A 19012-nucleotide genomic window follows, 5' to 3' on the forward strand; every position below is an offset into this window, starting at 1 on the left:
TCAGTATGCAAATTGAATTTTTGCTTATCACTGAAAAAATGTAATTTTTTTTCTTTATAGTCAAATAAAATAGTTGGAAAGACTTCATAGTGAAATAGAAGATAAGGTTGAAATTACCCCCCCCAGCATCAATAAATCAACCTATAAGCATTTATTATATGCCTATTATGTTTCAGGAACTATATTAAATGTTGGGGATATAAAGTCAAAAGTAAAACAATCTATTTCTCAAAGAGTTTACATTCTAATGAGAGAAATAACACGTACACATGAATATATATATATACATAACATATGTATATATATATACATTTGTGTATGTGTGTGTGTATATGTATATATATGCATATAACATGAATTCAAAGTAACTGAATGATTTATTATTTCCAATGTAATCAGATATATTTAAAGCTCTTTAAAATAATTATGGATATCATTTAGGAAATTCTACAATTGTTTTGGGGCTTTAGGCAATCAATAAAATGTCATGTATAAACAACTATCCAGGAGACCTCACCATATAGATCATGGGTTTCTAACCTTTGTGAAATTGACCCCTTTGCCAGTTTGGAGAAGGTTATGGATCTTTTTCAGAATATTATTTTTAAATGCATAAAGGAAAATATAAATGATTACAAAAGAAATCATTATATTGAAATAAATTATCAAAATATCTGTTAAAAGTATATGGACCCTAATTAAGAACTTATGATCTTTAAACAATTTCTTCTACCACACACACTCCCCAAATAATTTTTATCATTTGATCTACTTATATTAAAATTTTACATAAAGAGAATATGAACTTGGGGAATGAATATGAGAAGTGAAGAAAGACACTTGTCTAAAGTGAAAAGGTGTGAGGAAAAATCTTTATAAAGAGTTTTATCTGAATTGTTGTTGTTGTTAATATTAGAAGGCTGAATCTTTTGGCAATAAAGCGACTTGACAATGTCTCTTTTTATTTCCTAGCTCTCGATCTGTCTCTATATAAGCCAATGTTCTGATTAAAGTCATCCCTGTAGCCATTGTGCTCTGTTTCTGAGGCCAGTACTCTTACATGAACTTTTATTCTATAACAGAGAGATGAAAAGTGTTTAGATGTTCTCTGATGGGGCAACTTCCCCAGGGCCCACTTTCTTCTGAAACCTCTATCATCACCTCTTTACACAGTTCAACTCAATTGTCTTGGAAGCTTGCTTTTCAACTCAGTGGATGGTCTTGCTTTTGCCATTCTTGTGACAATAATGCTCTATTATTATTCTGTTTTTCTTAATGATTAGAGTGAGTTGGGGAAGGAATAAGAAGCAGGAGATAGTGATAAGAGATGATAAGGGAGTTATTGAATTTAGACCTTTTTATAGTTTTTAGTACCATCTCAGGGTGGATTTTTTTGCAGTTACAGTAACTGCGCAAAAATAACAAACAAGTAATCTTTTAAAAATTGTCATTGGGTATAAAATTTACATGTAACCCATGCTTTTTCATATCACTTTCTTGCCAATTTTGACATACAGTGCACCACTTATGTCTGATTTTGCAGTTGTGCTCAAAGCTCTCTTCCATCATAAAGTTCTCATGGATTCCTAACAAATATAAAATGCAAAGGCAAAATTGTAAATTTTATATGTATTACCTCCTTAAGATCACTTAATTTAGGTCACCAATAGATCCATAACCATTTTAGTTTCATTAAGAGATTATGAATTAGAGAAAGAATTATAGAATCTATATATGGAGAATGAAAAAAAATTTGAATAAGAATTTTTTTAAAAAAGGAAATCCTAAGAGATTTTTAGATTTTCACAGAACCATGGAATTTTAAATCTGGAAGAAATCTTTGAAATCATCTAGTTTTTTTCACTTTCAAAAAAAAAAAAAAAAAAGGAAATTGAGATTTCCCAAAAGTCAAATTATTTGTCCAAATCAACACAGTTCATGACAGAAGAAGAATTTAATTCCAGATTTCCTGATTCCACATTGAGTTCTCTTCTATTAGCCCTTGGTAAAAGTAAAAAATAGGCAAATATTTATAACCAGAAGAAGAGGACTTCCTAAAAGGAGTCATCTTTTTTCTTTAATTCTTAAAGGATGGTTGTGAAGAAGAGCACTTATTTTCTTTGTGTTGCTCTAAAGGAAAAATTAAGACTATGGATAAAAGTTATTGGTGAGCATAGAGAAAAATGTAGTTATTATAGTTATTTAGGAGTAGGAGAGGAACCTTTACTAAATAGTGAACTCTCTCTTTTTTTCAGATTATAATAAAGAGAAACATTTTTTGTCATTCTTTTTATATTTAATTTATTTTTATTATATTTTATTATATAAATAATTATATTATTTCTTTATTATATAAATAATTATATATTTTTTATATATTTTACTATGTTATTATTATAATTATAACTTTTTTGATAGTACACATGTATGGGTAATTTTTTACAACATTATCCCTTGCACTTACTTTTGTTCCAAAATTTCCCCTCTTCTCCCCCCCCTCCTAGATGGCAGGCATTCCCATATATGTTAAACATGTTATAATATATCCGAGATACAATATATGTGTTCAGAACCAAATTTTTTTGTTGCACAGGAAGAATTGGATTCAGAAGGTAAAAGTAACCTGGGAAGAAAAACAAAAATGCAAACAGTTTACACTCATTTCCCAGTTCCTTCTCTGGGTATAGCTGATTCTGTCCATCATTGATCAATTGGATCTGAATTAGATCTTCTCTTTGTTGTATTCCATCAGAATACATCCTCAAACAGTATTGTTTGTTGAAGTGTATAATGATCTCCTGGTTCTGCTCATTTCACTCAGCATCAATTCTCTCCAGGCCTCTCTGTATTTATCCTGCTGGTCATTTCTTACAGAACAATAATATTCCATAACATTCATATACCACAATTTACCCACCTATTCTCCAATTGATGGGCATCCATTCATTTTCCAGTTTCTAGCCACTACAAAAAGAGCTGCCACAAACATTTTGGCACATACAGGTCCCTTTCCCTTTTTTTAGTATTTCTTTGGGATATAAGCCCAGTAGTAGCACTGCTGGATCAAAGGGTATGCACAGTTTGATAACTTCTTGGGCATAGTTCCAGATTGCTCTCCAGAATGGTTGGATTCTTTCAGAACTCCACCAACAATGCATCAGTGTTGTAGTTTTCCCACATCCCCTCCAACATTCATCATTATTTGTTCCTGTCATCTTAGCCAATCTGACAGGTGCATCGTGGTATCTCAGAGTTGTCTTAATTTGCATTTCTCTGATCAGTAGTGATTTGGAACACTCTTTCATATGAGTGGAAATAGTTTCAATTTCATCATCTGAAAATTGTCTGTTCATATCCTTTGACCATTTATCAATTGGAGAATGGTTTATTTCTTATAAATTAGAGTCAGTTCTCTATATATTTTGGAGATGAGGGCTTTATCAGAACCTTTAACTGTAAAAATGTTTTCCCAATTTACTTCCCTTCTAATCTTGTTTGTATTAGTTTTGTTTATACAAAAGCTTTTTAATTTGATGTAATTAAAATCTTCTATTTTGTGATCAATAATGAGCTCTAGTTCTCCTTTGGTCACAAACTCCTTCCTCCTCCACAAGTCTGAGAGGTAAACTATCCTATGTTCCTCTAATGTATTTATGATCTCGTTCTTTATGCCTAAATCATGAACCCATTTTGATCTTATCTTGGTATGTGGTGTTAAGTGTGGATCCATAGTAGTGAACTCTCTTATAAATGAACATATTGAAGCAGAGTAGATAATTTGATAGGTTACATGAATTTTTTTAAACATTGGTTTCAAATTGGGCCAGATGAGTTTCATAATCCTTTGAAAGTCTAAAAATAGATGAATCTGAAAAGAGATATACATTATTTAATTCATTTTATACCTCATATGAATTGAACCAATATTTGAGGATAATACCTGAGTTTTTCTCCAGGGAGAATATATTTCTTTCCTAAAAGGCTATAATCTATTTTGGTTACTAGATAAGTCATTATATTTTACTTTTTGGGTTGTTTACTTATTATTTTCTTGATGTTTGTATGTTTTCATTTTCAAACTCCTCCATATTAAATTACATATTGTTGTTGTTGAATCATTTCAGTTGTGTCAAACTCTTCATGGTTGCATTTTTTTTTTGGCAAAGATTTGGGGTAGTTTGCCTTTTCTTTTTCAAGCCCCCTTACACATAAGGAACTGAGGGTAATAGTTAAGTAACTTTCTCAGGGTTATGTAGTTAATAAGTATCTGAATTTGGATTTGAGCTCAGAAAGATTAGTCTTTCTGATTCCATATCTGGCCACTTATTCACTTGGTCATCTAGCTGCCCTATGCCACTTTACCTTAAATCATACCTTTTCCATCTTCATATATGTTGTAAGACTAATATTCCGATTTTTGATAGATTGCCAGCCCCAATTCAACTTGGTTTTATTATCTAGACTATTCCAATCTTATCTAATATTCAACTCAATGTAAGTATTTCTACTAACTGAAAAATTGTTTCTACTTTTCCAATTTTCATAATTATAGAAGGATTTTTCTGCTATTGTGAATTTACATTTATTACTACTTTGTTATTTTATTTCTTGATGCCCTTTCATCCATACTTTTTTGTCCATTTTTTTTTCCTTGAATAAGCTGATTTTCTTTCTGGATACTTTTAGATCTGTCAGTTTGTAAGGACATGACAGGCAGGATAAAATTTTTAAGATTAGACTGATTATGCATATGTTTTTAAATAGGTCCTGGATATAATCTATCACTAAGGAATGTGGTGTGGAACCCTCTGAAGCTAAAATCTGATTTAACATCCAAATATGGCTTTGATGACCTTCGAGTTGAGAAGATGCTGAATTATACTAGAGAGTTAAATGAGGTATGGATGTTCATTGATCCCTCATCCCTTAATTACTTCCTAAAAGTCAACACAGAACTATACAACAGCAGTGACATTTCCTGTAGATGCTTAAAACAATGATTCCTGGATGATGAAACTTTCATCTAAAAAGAAAAACAAAGAAAATATACTTTTTGCATTTTCCCCTAGGTTATGCACAGTGTCCTTTGTAGCAAGTTTTTTATGCAAAGGCAGTAGTCCAGTACTAAAGCATATGTCAATAATGTTAAGAAACTACCCTTGTAAATTAAATATCGGCTCATTGAGGTTCAATGTAAAAAGCATCTAGATGTCCACATGATGTATTGCAGAGGGTGTTGACCTTAAAGTTAGAAAGACTTGAGTGTCAATTTTTGCCTCTACCATTTACTACTTGTATGAACATGAACAAATCACTTGTACTTTCTGAGTCTTAGTTTCTTAATCTGTAAATGGGACAAATAATATTACCTACCTAACCATTCTGAAGAAGAGATCAAATGAGATATAAACAGTGTTTTATAAACTTTACTATATAAACACTAGCTATTGTTATTATAGTCATATTTTTGGCTATAGCTGAAATTATTTATCATCTTTACAACATTGGGCAACTTTTCTTAAAACATCACTAAAGTCAGAGTCGAGGATCTGTTACTGGTAATTTTTTTCTTTTGTCTTGGATTATAAAAAATAGGTGAAATTTTATTAGGGAAACGGGCTGATTTTATAAGGAGGTAGTCTATAAGAAGAGATATGGTAGCTACAGCTCAAGTATCTAAGTAACACCTAGCTTATTTTAGACATATAGAGATAATAGGATCAAATATTCAGAGTTATAAGGAATTTTAATACAACCTCTCATTTTATAGTTGAGGGAATTGAAACCTGGAGATAGTAAAGAACTTGCCTAAGGCACACAACTAATAAATCTCAGAGTTAGGATTTGAAATCAGTCCCTATGACTCAAAGTTGAGTTTTCTTTTCTAGTCACATAGATGTAAGAGATCTATAATTGGATGTAACTTTTACATCATCAGTTATAATCCACCAGTTTTACAAATAGGAAAACTGAGGCCCAGAGAGCTTGTCATTTCCCCAAGGTAAATATAATCAATGCTGCTATAGTTACATCCTGGATGCCTCCTTCCATTCCTCTCTTTAAGGAATCTCTGTGTCCTTTCTTTGGATTAATTGCCTTAACTCAATACAGCTTATTGCTTCTTAGAAGCATCAGAAAGAAAGACTTTTTGCACATGGTAATAGAGTTTTGGGAAGTAAAAACCCTGATGACTCAATTCAAATTAACTATGTTAAAAGAATTGTACTGAGAACTGTGGCCACAAAGACATAAAGCAAAAGAGAAGTCTTGCCATGATGATGTATATATTTTATAAGGATAACTTACAGCATATAATTACTTAAGAAAAATTAAGATAATTTGAGGAGAGAGTACATTCATTACTGAGGCCATCAGTGAAAACTTCTTTATAGGAAGTGAATTAATTTGGTTGAATTAAGTAATTAAGAGGCTAAGGATTCTAAGAGTTGAGATGCAAGAAATACAGACAGAGGAAGAGATGGAAAGAGAGAACATTAGAGAGCAAGAGTGCCTTTCAAGTATGAAGGACATGGTATGCATGGAGAATGGAAATTGAATGATGAGTTTGATGAACAAAAAAATTTAGGATAGCTTGGCAGGAATATACGATGCACAAATAGTAGTAGTAGATAATAGTCATTTTGGAGTGAGGGAATTCATAAATCCATGCTAGAGAAAGATAAAAATAAATCTCAAATTTATTAAATTAAAAACTTTGCTAAAATAAAGATCCAATTCATTTTGGTCAGAATTATCAATGAAAATTGCAGACTGGTGCAATTGTATTTAAAAGATGTCTAGTTTTTTTTTTTTTAACCTATCAACTTCTGACCTTTTCCCCTGGAAAAAAAATCAATAAAGATCACTTTAACTCAGAGCTGAAAAGAAGTAAAAGCAGAAAGCAGGCTTTCACAAATGATTTTCTACAGTAGACTGCATCTTCATAGTCCCATAGTTGTGTAAAATGTGCAGAGAATTTAAGATCATTTTGTTTTTATCTTTTAAAAAATGATTGTATGACAAAATGCAGCCTTAAAGAATGTTACCCTAAAACTACATCTTTCCTACAGAGTAAGAATATCTGGAACATATAAGCACAAAACTCCCTTTGTTCAATCAAGCCATAAAAAAGGTTATTATGACAATATTCATCATTCCAGAATTAGAGAACCTATATTCAAATCTCACTTCTGATCCTTATTACTTAGGTGATTTTGGGCAAGTTACCTTCAATGACCTTCATTTTCCTCAGCTGATAAATGAAGGAGTGGACTAGGATGCATTCTGATGTTCCTACCCACCTGAGATTTATGCTTCCATGACCTAGACATGGCAATCTGGCGTAGTTTTGTTTAGCTTCAGTTTCCTTCTGTATAATATCAACAGCAATAAATGTTGATAACTTTTGTTGTTTAGTCATTTCATTTATGTCCAACTCTTCATGACCTCATCTGGGATTTTCTTGGACAAAGAAACTGAAGTGGTTTGCCATTTCCTTCTCCAGTTTATTCTATAGATGAGAAAATTAAGGCAAACAGGGTTAAATGACTTCTTCAGGGTTACACAGCTAGTAAGTATCAGAGGAACTAGAATCCATCCTAATTCGAGGCTCAGCAATATATCCATTGTGCCATCTAGCTGTCCAATGAACATAACAGAGACCATTTATATAGCTCTTACTATGTGCCAGGAGCTGTGCTAAGTTCTTTACAATTTTTAATCTCATTTTTCCACAACAATCCTGGGACGTAGGTATTATCATTACCCCTATTTTACTGATGAGGAAATGAGCAAACAGAGAGCAAGTGGCTTAGGAACACACAACTGGCAACTGAGGCAGAATTTGAACTGAGATATCCTGATTCCAAGTATGGCGTTCCATATACTGTACCATTATCTGTATTAAATGAAAGGACTGAATTCTATAGTTTCCACAGTCCGTTTCAGCTTTAAATTTTTTCATTCATATACTTTTTTTTTTCCTCTTTGTTGAGGCAATTGGGGTTAAGTGACTTGTCCCAGGTCACACAGCTAGGAAGTATTAAATGTCTATGGTCACATTCAAACTCAGGACTCAGGACCTCCTGACTTCAGGCCTGGTGCTCTATCCACTGCGCCACCTAGCTGCCACCTAGCTCCCCCTTTATTTGTATAAATTTTAAAACATTCAACATTCCACATTTAGATGTCCAAATGGTACCTGCTTAGGGGTAGAAGAGAGTGTATAGTATTACTTCTAAGTTTATGATCAAATTATATACTTGGGATGGAAGTCAGGGCAGTAACATTCAGGGACCACATAAAAAATCCAATGAACAGCTACTTTCAGACAGTTTCATTAAAAATGGAATGTTTCATGTTTTTGTGTAGTCACCATTGTTCATTGTTCATTACATAAAATACAGATAATAGTCAAATGGAAAGAAGCCAGAAGATTTGTTTAAATCCTTGCTTTGTCACTAAGTATTGTTCTTTATTGGTCTCATGCACAGAAAGTATCATTGGCTATCCATTGTCTATGGGATAAAATTCAAACATATTAGTGTGGCATCTTAAGGTTCTCCACAGTCTGACTCCCATCTATTATTTGAATCCAATTTCATATTAATTATCTCTATGTAGACATTTAGAATACAAAATCAACACTGACAGACAACTAACTTTTTCCTAATTTTGCTATATCTTTCACCTCCTTGCATTCACAAAGGCTATTTCTTAAGCATGGGGCTCCCCCTCATCACTCTTTTAATACTTAATTCAAATGCTACCTTCCCTGGAAAGCCTTCTTTGATTCCCTTTTTACCTGTCTCCCCTATTATGAGTGGGCTTTTCCTTCTTAAATATCCTTGTTTTATTCTTACTTACAAATATGTCAATATTCCCTCTGCCTAATAGTAGTATCCAACTTAAACAGAAACAAGAGCCAACAAAACTATTCATTAGTATCCTTGCTGACCATACACTGACTTAGAAAACCACAAATGTAAGTACATTTCACTTTTAAACTAAAATATCAATAAATTTAAATCAGATGGGAACTACATTTTAATCTCGTTTGGGACGCGTTTGGTAGTATTGTGGTCTATGTGGTTTGACACTTCAGTAACATAATATGAGCTTCTGAGGGCAGAGACTATTTCAATTGTATTTTTGTTGCCCCAATCCTGGCACAGAGATTGGAAAGTTGGAAGCCAGAAAGTTGGAGTGCCAGATTGGACTCAAAATTCTGACTGCTTTGCCCGTAGTTTCCTCTCTGTAAAATGAAAGATTTGGGCCAGATAATTTCTAGGGTCTTGTCTTATTCATAATCTTTAGTTCTAAGCCTATCCATAATCTGATTCTTGCCTGCCATAAAAACCTTTTTTTTTTTTTTTTTTTTTTTTTTTTTTGGTACTTTTTTTTCCCTGCATATCTCTACACTATAGTTAACTTTTGTTGTGCTTTGTCTCATCCTGCCCTCTTCTGCCTTTGGACCTTTGTACAAGCTATCCATTCCCTGTGTGTGGAATGAGGCTCTTTATCTCTCATCTCTCATCTATTTCTTGTAAAAGTTCTTTCTGACATCAAAGCTCAGCATAGGTACTCCCTCTTATATGAAGCTTTTGCTAATCCCTACTCTGTACCTTGTTTTTCATAGAAGTGATCCCTCCCTTCTTGAATTTCTCACAGTAAATTCTGCTTCATTGCCTTCACATCATTCTTCCTAATTACACTTTTGTGAAGCAGCATACAGCCATCAAGTGTATATAATATTCCAGGCACTATGCCAGGAATACAAAGACAAAATTGAAATAGTCCTGCTCTTAAGAAACTTATATTCTTCCAAGTAGGGCATTAAATACATAGATATGTATGCACAAAATAAACATAAAAAATATAAAAGAATTCTCTGTTGGACATGCTGAGTTGTAGTTGCTTAGGAGACATCCCTAAGAAGAGGGGACCCCGCTACTCTGAAGATCTTTGGAGAAAATCTTCAACCTTGCCTCAATGAGGGACACTGCCCCAAATCTTTTTTTTTAAATGAATTTAAGTCTTAACTGTTTGAGGGGGGAAATGATGGGGGTTGAGGGCCCTTTAAGATTTCTTTCTGATTTCCAACCCCCCCCCAATGGCTGAAGAAGCTAGGATCTTTTGCCTGAAATGCAAGTAGTCTCCATGGGAGAATTTTGCTTGAAGCCCAGACCTGACCTGGGTGCCCACTATGTTTTAGAGATAGGGTGAGACGAGAGTAGGAACACAGATATTCTTCCCAGAAGCTGTGTGAACAGCTGAGAACCCAGATTGGTTCTGAGAGACCTGAAAAGGTTAAGGTTAGTTTTGGGGGTACCAACTTTCGGGTTTTCAGTTTTTGGGGTTCTCATATGGGCCACCACATGATGAGAGTTAGGAAAGGGGGAACCCCTTTTGGGGTTGGTGCAAGGATAGTCCAATGACAGTGTAGAGTCTCCTGTAAAGGAATTTACAGGCCTGAAAACCTAGATTGATTTAAAAAAAGATTTATTGTGGGAGTTTGGAAGTAAGGGTAAAGGTAGAAAGACAGAGGTGGTCACCGGGCAGATAGGAACCCTTTCATGGCCGGAAGGATACCATGTTTGGGGAGAGCTCCTGCAAAGAGTCCAGGGTTCCCCTTTTGATAATCTTGAAGGTGGGTGGAGTCCCACGCTCCTGGCTGGTTTCAGCCAGGGTTAGCATTGAATAGAATTCAAAGGGGCTGGGAAAGCCCAAGCTAGCTCAGATCCGGTGGGGGCTGGGAAAGCCCAGATATCACTGGAATTCAAAAAAGGTGCTTTTTGACCAGGAGATTTGAGAATCAAAAGATCCTAGCTTCTTCAGCCATGGGGGGGTTGTAAATCAGAAAGGAATCTTAAAGAGACCTCAACCCCCATCATGTAGACATTTAAAAATGTCTGATAATCAACTGGGAAGACATATTTGTCTTCTCAGAAGACAAGATTTCCCAGAAATGAAAATCAGAGGGGAAATTAATGTTGGATATATAAATTTGGGTTCCATTTCCATAAATATGATAATTTATATTATTGTGCCACAGTTCCCTTTTATTGTCCTGACTTCCTAATTGTTCTGCCTCAGTTTCCCTGAATTGTTCTGCCTCAGTTCCTAATTGTTCTGCTCAATTCTGCTACATCACCTCTTCCTCCTAATCTTGATGATCCAGATAAGGAGAAATACCTTCTATCTTAGATATAATCAGAATGTTGGCTGCCTCTCCCCATTCTGTAATCCCAATTTATCAGAATGTCCCGAGTCTCCCCCAACCCTGTCAGAACCAGATTGATAGTCCCATTCCCATTCTCAATGCTCTGACTCCACCCCTGCCTCAGTCTACTCCTATAGCTGAGCCATATGTATATATATATATATATATATATTATTGAGAACTCTTATTGGTGGCTGAATGCTTTGGACATCAGCCCTGGGGAAAGCATGCCCCCCCGCATAATCTCTCCCTTTCAAATAAATTATTAAAAACCCTCTAATCTCTATCTTGCCTCAGTTTCTTCAGCATTACAATATCTGTGAGAGCTGATATCATCAGATGAGCAAGTGTTGAGTAAAAAGAAAAGAGGGCATATTCACAATAAGTAGTTGTGATATAGAGATCATGATCAATCAAGGGAGAATGAGAAGGAGCAGATGGCTAGGAGGAAAATCAAGCAGTAATAGGAAAACCCAGAAAAGTGAGAGTATTTAAGGTCAGAGGGTAATAAAAATAAGCATTTTTGTGTTTTCTGGTTTAGATCAATATATTGTAAAGTGGGCTCTTAATGTTTATTGAACTCAGTTGAATTAAAGATGAAATTAGAACGCTATCCCAACCCCCCATCTGTGTAATAGGAGAAATTGATCAATTATAACAAAAAATACAATATTGTTCTATTCAGGCTTAGAGAAGTCAAATTTTTGGTTCCTTTTTGGAAGGAATAAACATTTGTTTATTGACCCTTCTCAGTTCATATCTGCTTTTGAACTGTTCAGACTGGCTTACTCTTTGTCCTTAGCAAAACAGAGGAAGAAAATAATGTGTTCATGAACTAATAGACTTTATTTTCCAAGGACAAAAATAGTAACAGAAATCAGTCTTTTTTTCATTTAGGCAAACCATTGATGCATTTTTTGGATGGCACCACCTTTCTTGACTTTCCTTTTAAACAACTTTATCTTTTTCCTTTTGACAAAATAAGATAAATGAAAGAGGTTTTTTCCTTTTGTTTTCTTGAAACAACCATTTAAACAATTCACTACAATGTAAACAATTAGAAGGAATCAGTAAGATACCTGACCCCTGGTGCTTACTTACCTTCACTAACCAGTTATTTCCAGAGTTCTTGATTTTTTTTTTTTACAAATGAGGTATTATTTACAAAACAGTGTCATTTAGAAGGGAAAAACAAAACAAACTCCTTTTCTGAACATTTCTTGTGTCATTTGCAGATTCCCACAGACAGCTCATTGGAGCAGTTTATTTGTTCAGCCTTGTTCAACACTTCAGAAGTTGAAGCTGACAACAACTATAATCATGGGAATTGTAATATCTATTGGTCAGAAGCCAAAGACTATCTTGTTCATTCAGTCAGCAAGCTCCAAATCTACAAACAGGTATTATTCCTGTAAATCAGGGTTATTCTTTTTTTGTTTATACCTTTTTCCCTTAAGCATTTTTCAAACAAAATCTGATTCACTCCCTCTATCAACTTTCTCAATGCTGTTTCTTAATTGTTGTCATTTTCAGAAATGGCTAATAGTGCAATGGGAAGAACAGAGGCTTAGAGGCTGGTAGAGCTGACTTCAAACCCATCCTCAGACACTATCTAACTCTGTAGGAGTCATTGATATTTCTATTAACCTCAGTTTCCTCAAAAGTAAAATGGGGTTATTAATAGAAACTGCCTTGCAGAGTTCCTATGAGGATCAAACAAGATATTTATTTTTAAAAAGGCACTTCACAAAGTTTCTGGTACATGATAGGCCTTATATAAGTGCTTATTCCTTTCCTTTCCTTTCTCTTTGTTGTGAAAAACTAATTGTATTTATTTGAGAAAGAGTTGAAATTTTGAAGATTTTAATAAACCTCAAAGTATTTTTTAAGATGAATACATTTGCTTTTGGTTAAGTACTGATATTATTTAATCCTTGGTTAATTAACTGACAAATCTATAAATTTGGTAGCCAAAAGATAGGACTAAAATTTTAAATTTGAATTCTAGATAAATTTAGCTTGCAGAGAGTGAACAATTGGGTTTTCCAATCTTTTAAGTTATCATTATCTATTTAATGGACCAAGCCATATCAGCTCAATATTGCATTTCCCAGTTAATTCAAACTCATGTTTAATTTAAAAAAAATTAGCAATTTTGTTTCATAGTTGTTCCATCTATCAATGAAATTGATAACCTCTGTGCAATTTAGTAGATGATGTTAAAAATGATTATGGCCTTAAATATTTGGTAGCAAATCTTATAATGAACTTCTATGAACTTAGATTGACTAGTCTTTGAATAATAGACATACTGCAACACTCAGAGCTATACTACCTTTGCAGGTCAAACTTGAATTCCACAGATTTAATCCTTCAGAGCACACCATCCCTATCATGGCAAGGAAAGGTGTAAGGGCAGGTCTTGAGCAGAAGGGATTTGTGTATAAATGAACAATATCTAAAATAATTAAAGGCACACTTTAGAAGCTGCATGATACAGTGGGTGGAAAGCTGGTCTTAGAGCCTAGAAATTGGCTTCAAGTTCAATCTATACACATATTGGCTGTGACAGTAAACTTAAGCTTTAAATGCTGCAATTTTAAGATTAAGTCGCAGAGCAAATATTAACCTGTATTGGTAGATAAAGATTCCACAATGAAAGTACCTGATGCCAAAGAAATCATCAGTCTAGTAAAAAAAAAATGCCCAGCCCTCCATATGTGCAAGATGAAATAAACAGATGGTATGTATTCAATAGACAATTGTTGATGCTTTTCATCTATTCTGAAATCTATGTATATAAACATATCTACATATGATAAAAGATAAGACTAGAATTATACTTTAATTAATATGTACCGTTAACTCTCTGCTGCTTACCTCAGTGGAGCTCAACTGGTCTCTTACCTTCTCCCAGTTCTCAGATGTCTCTGGCTATGATTCTTTGAATCAGAGAGCAACCTCAAGGGTCTCCCCACAGAACACCCAAATCACACAAGTATGCAGCAACAGGTCTTTATTGTATGACTTTCCATCATGGAGTTCCTCTTGGTGTTCCTCTGGTGTTCCTCTGGTGTTCCTCCCCGTCTTCTACAACCCCCTTTTTTATAGTCCCCAGCTGAGAGTACAAGAGCCAGGTGCATGATCAGCGAGGGTGAGGAGGCTTTCTCTCCTTACTGAGGTTTACTCAATACCATCACCACCTTGATTGTCAGGCTCAGGCAGAATAAGCCTCCAAATGCTTCTTATACTCCACCCTTGAGATCTGCCCTTTACTCTAACAATGTACCACATATGAAATTTTATAAAACTTTTTGCATGTTGACTCCTTTTTTAGAAAATGACCTTCTTGAAGGAAGGGACTACTTTTGCCCTTTTTATTTGTATCCTGTCTTTAACATTGCACCTATCACAGAATAAACATTTAATAAATGATTATTGACTAACTTAGTAAAGCTATAATACTACTACTCAATAATAACTGATATTCTCATAACATTTTAAAGTTTTCTTTGCAAACATTATCTCATTTGATCCTCATATTAATTCTATAAGGTAAATCCTCTTTAATAGATGGCAAAACTGAGGTTAAGATGAGTTAAAGTCACTTGCACAGGGTCACCCAACCAATAATTATCAGAAACTGGATTTAAAAACAAGTATTTTTGACTCCAAGTCTGGCATGCAATTCATTACACAATTGTTGTCTCTCAAAGTTAATTTTTGTCTTGTCACTATTATTGAGTTCTCTCAAAGATTAAAAAAAACAACATATATTTAATAACTGTGATTTTTAAAATTTTTTAGGTGATCCATCAATGGCTAAATGCTACTGTAATTCAGAAGATTCTTACTGGAATGGAACAAAGTCTAGCACTTTTCATTGATCAATATCCTGAAGATAGTGAGTTATGGAAAGTGGCGTCAGTCCTGCACACCATGATTCACCTCCTGGATGACAGTTTGGGACCAAACTCTCTCCCAAACTACCTGCAGTCTCCAAAGATGTAAAGAAAATTTGCCATGTTTCACAATTGAGTATAGACTAGATGACATTTGATTTGATGGCATGGTAATCCCTTTAGAAATGGATACTGTGTAATACAGCTACACATTTAAGTCTGGTTACACTGTCCCTCAGACCCCCAGCTCCTAGGTTTATATCAAGAACCATTGTAGGTATTTGTACATAGAATATTATTTATTTTGATTCTTAAAATAATTCAATAGAGATTATATCTGTGTAGGAGTTAGCAGCAACACCACTCTTTGTTTAACTCAAAGAATCATCATCAGGATATTTTGAATATTCATTTCAATTACATCATTTACTTCTATTTCTTCAAACTTGAATCCATTACTCTTAGTTCTGCTCTCTGGAACCACAGAGAATAAATCTAGTTTTTCTTCCATGAAAACCCTTTAAATACTTGAATACGGTTATTATATTTCCCTACTCTTTTCCAGGCTAGACATCAAGTTCCTTCAATAGCTCTTCATATGGTGTAGTAAACCATCCTTAGTCAGTCACCAAACACTAAGTGCTTATTATGTGCCAGGCATCAGGGATATGAGAAAAAGCAAAAACAAGTTATTTGCCCTCAAGGATCTTACATCCCAAATGGGGGAAGATAGCATACAAATAACTATGTATAAAAGATATGCAAAATTAATAAAGGAAGGGATAATAGAAGAAATAATGAGATAAACAAGGAACAGCAATATCTTCTGTGAGGAAAAAAGTGAAGGAGATAGCAGAAGATCATTTAAAACAAATGAGATGAGGAGGAAGGGAAAAAAGGAGATTTTTAGCAAATGGTCTCAAGTTTTTCCAGTGTCATTTCAAGCTTCAGGAAGGATAAAAAAAATTGGTATAGCTGTGAAGATGAGTAAGAGAGTGAATCAATTAGGTGAAATTTGAAATTATTTTCTTGCTTCAAAAACCTATTTTAGATTTTCCAATAGAAGTTTGTAGTGAATTCAGTCAGCAGTTTTGTGATTTCATCCAGCTCCTTTCATTAGCAGAAACATACAGATGATAAGGCATCAGGAATAATCCAACGTTGGGACTTGGCAAGGCATTTTTGGGAAGTGGATAAGGAAGTAAGGGATTGAGTGCAGAAAATAGTATAAAGTGGAATGATTTGACAAGGGGTCAAGATAAGGAAGAAAGGACAACATATTCTGTTAAAGATAATAGCCTGGGAATAAATTGAGTAGAGGACAGATTATTGGTCATTGGAAGGATGAAAAACAGAGTTGAGGTACTAATGCAGAGGTAAAGATGGAATGATAAAAGAAATTATAATTAAATAAACCCATTTGTAAGTAGTGTCTTGATCAAACATATGGCTATCTCTGTCTAGCTTGAAGTAGAGTGGAAGAAGAGTTGTCATAAAAATTGAGAAGAACTGGGAAGTTAAGATGTTTGGGGGAGTATATATGGAATATATATGGAATATATGTGGAATATATGTGGAGTATATGTGGAAGTATAAAATCAGGGTTTTGAGGAGAGAGAGACTACAATTCAAGCACTGAAATTATTGAGGGAGGAAGAAGAATATCCTTGGTGTCATTAGAGAGTACCTACAAAGGAGAAAATATTATTGAATGCTGGTGGTAGGTGTTTGGAAGTGACAAAGGGGAATGGTGAATATTCTAACCTGTCTTTCCCCACAATAGTTCCAGTTGGGGAGGGAAAAGCTTGGTTAGATATGCTGTCATTAGGCATAAACCAAGTCTCAGTAAGAAGAGGGGTAAAGGAAAAAGTTTAATATATAATTATATTATAATTTTTATAATATTTAATATAATTATAATAATTTATAAAAATTAATTATAGACTACGCATTCTAGAGATTATTGTAAAAGTATTAGATCTGTAGTAGAGCATTTTGGGGTTAGGGGTATGGGAATGGAAGTAAGGGAGTAAATTGTAGGCATGTGAGATAATTTATACAATGACAGTAAATTAAGGTAGTTCAGATCTGAGAGAATCCTCTGGAACACTAGAATATCTTCCCCTAAGGTGAAGAAAGTTACAGGTTCTGAGGCTGTTGCAAGGTTCCCTGGGATATCTCTGGAGGAAAAGGGCACAAACCAGGAGTATCTTTATACTTTCCAGATTGTGAACTTCTTTACTAAAATGTGGTGCCAAGAATTCAACAAAGTACTTAAAATTTGTCTCTGATTAGGGAAGAACATAACAGGGTTATCATCTTTCAGGTTCTGGAAATTAACCTGTCTTAAAGCAGTCTCAGATTACATTAGTTCTTTTGCTTACAATATCTACCTCAGATAATGTCGGAACAATTTTTGTCTAACCACTTCTTTCCCCTTATGTACTTGTGAAGCTGATAAACCCAAATTTACATTTTTATATTTTATTAAATATCATTTTATTAAAAACTTCCCACTGCCATAAGCATTCATATAGCATATGCCAACACATCAAGATACAATAGTCCGTGTTGTGTGCATGGACTTTTATTCTATTCATGATATTTTGATTTCTGAATTTGTTGTCTAACATAAGTTATCTGTTTTCACTTTGTGTCATCTGAAAATTTAGTAAGTATGCCATCTATGCCTTCATCCAAGTCATTGATAAAACATTTTTAAAAAACAAGATATTTGATGGATTGTCATGGGGAAGAGGAAGTAGGCCTACTTTACTTGTCACTAGGATGAAAACTAGGAACGAGGGGTGGGGGACATATATGTATTCCATCTTCATATAGAGAAAAATTTCCTAATAACTGGCACTGTCTTAAAATAGAATGACTGTTTTGGAAAGTTTCAAAGGTTCTTTAGATGGAACTTTTTAGAGAGTTTGGATGAACAAACATTAGGGATGTTGTCAAAAGAATTCTTGCTACAAGAATTTGTAGTAAGGTTTAATTACATGATCTTTGTGTAACTTTTCACCTTAGAAATTTAATATTTTACCCAAGAAAGAAAATAATAGACTCCTGGGAATTTGCTGATTTTGTATTTTATTCTTAACCTTTCTAATCTGGGAGGAGTAATTAATTGATCTGCATTAGGTAGTTCATCTTTCTTTAGCAAATCCAATATAGCAATTTTTAGTTTTTGCCATTCTCTTTTGCTGGAGGTTTCTGGTTGAGCTTTAATAATAAGTGATTTTATTTCTTGATTTTTAATATGAGATTAACTTAGGATACCTAAAATAAACAGCTGACAAGTATTTATAAGGGACTTACTTCATTATGGATTTATCTTTTCTTTCAAGGAACTCCTTTTCTAATAGGGGAGAAAATATGCAAACATATGTAAACAACATGTTTGTGATTTTAAATGGTATAAATTGGTGGAAGTTTTATGGAAGTGAGCAAAGATTATTACAGAAGATTGGATTTTATTTGAGCCTTGAAGGAAATCAGGAAATTCAGGAGTAAGAGCTGAGGATGGAGAGTATTTTAGGCAGGGGTGACAATCAAAGAAAAGGCAGATTCAGGAGATAAGAGTAGCTTACTTGAGCAACAGCAGAGAAATGTCTGTTTGGCCACAATGTGGATTGTGCCTCTGATGTTGCAGGTCCTCTGGTATTCTGTTATTTGTCTTGATGACCTTGGTCTCCGAATCATTGCTAGATACTTTTCCACTTTCTGCTGCCAGACTCTGCTCCCCAGACCAAAGGATCTGTCAGACACACTTTCCTGAATTCAAGATAGAAAATGAATGATTATTTTAGCTTTTAATAAGTGAATAAGCTCCAAAAATAGCGGAAAAATTTTTTCCTTGAAGTTGTTTTCCACTTACCTAAAT

At 34.1% G+C, this 19012-nt stretch overlaps 1 protein-coding gene across 1 annotated transcript in view; it reads left to right on the forward strand.

Annotated features, from left to right (window-relative positions):
- ABCA13 (ATP binding cassette subfamily A member 13) overlaps nt 1-19012 on the forward strand; it is a 523487-nt gene that overhangs the window by 86910 nt on the left and 417565 nt on the right. Inside the window, 3 exon segments of the mRNA XM_074283590.1 lie at nt 4765-4898; nt 12457-12621; nt 15029-15228. Of these exon segments, the coding sequence (XP_074139691.1) occupies nt 4765-4898; nt 12457-12621; nt 15029-15228 (499 nt within the window).

The sequence above is a fragment of the Sminthopsis crassicaudata genome, chromosome 1 (assembly GCF_048593235.1).
Source record: "Sminthopsis crassicaudata isolate SCR6 chromosome 1, ASM4859323v1, whole genome shotgun sequence".
NCBI classification, from domain to species: domain Eukaryota; kingdom Metazoa; phylum Chordata; class Mammalia; order Dasyuromorphia; family Dasyuridae; genus Sminthopsis; species Sminthopsis crassicaudata.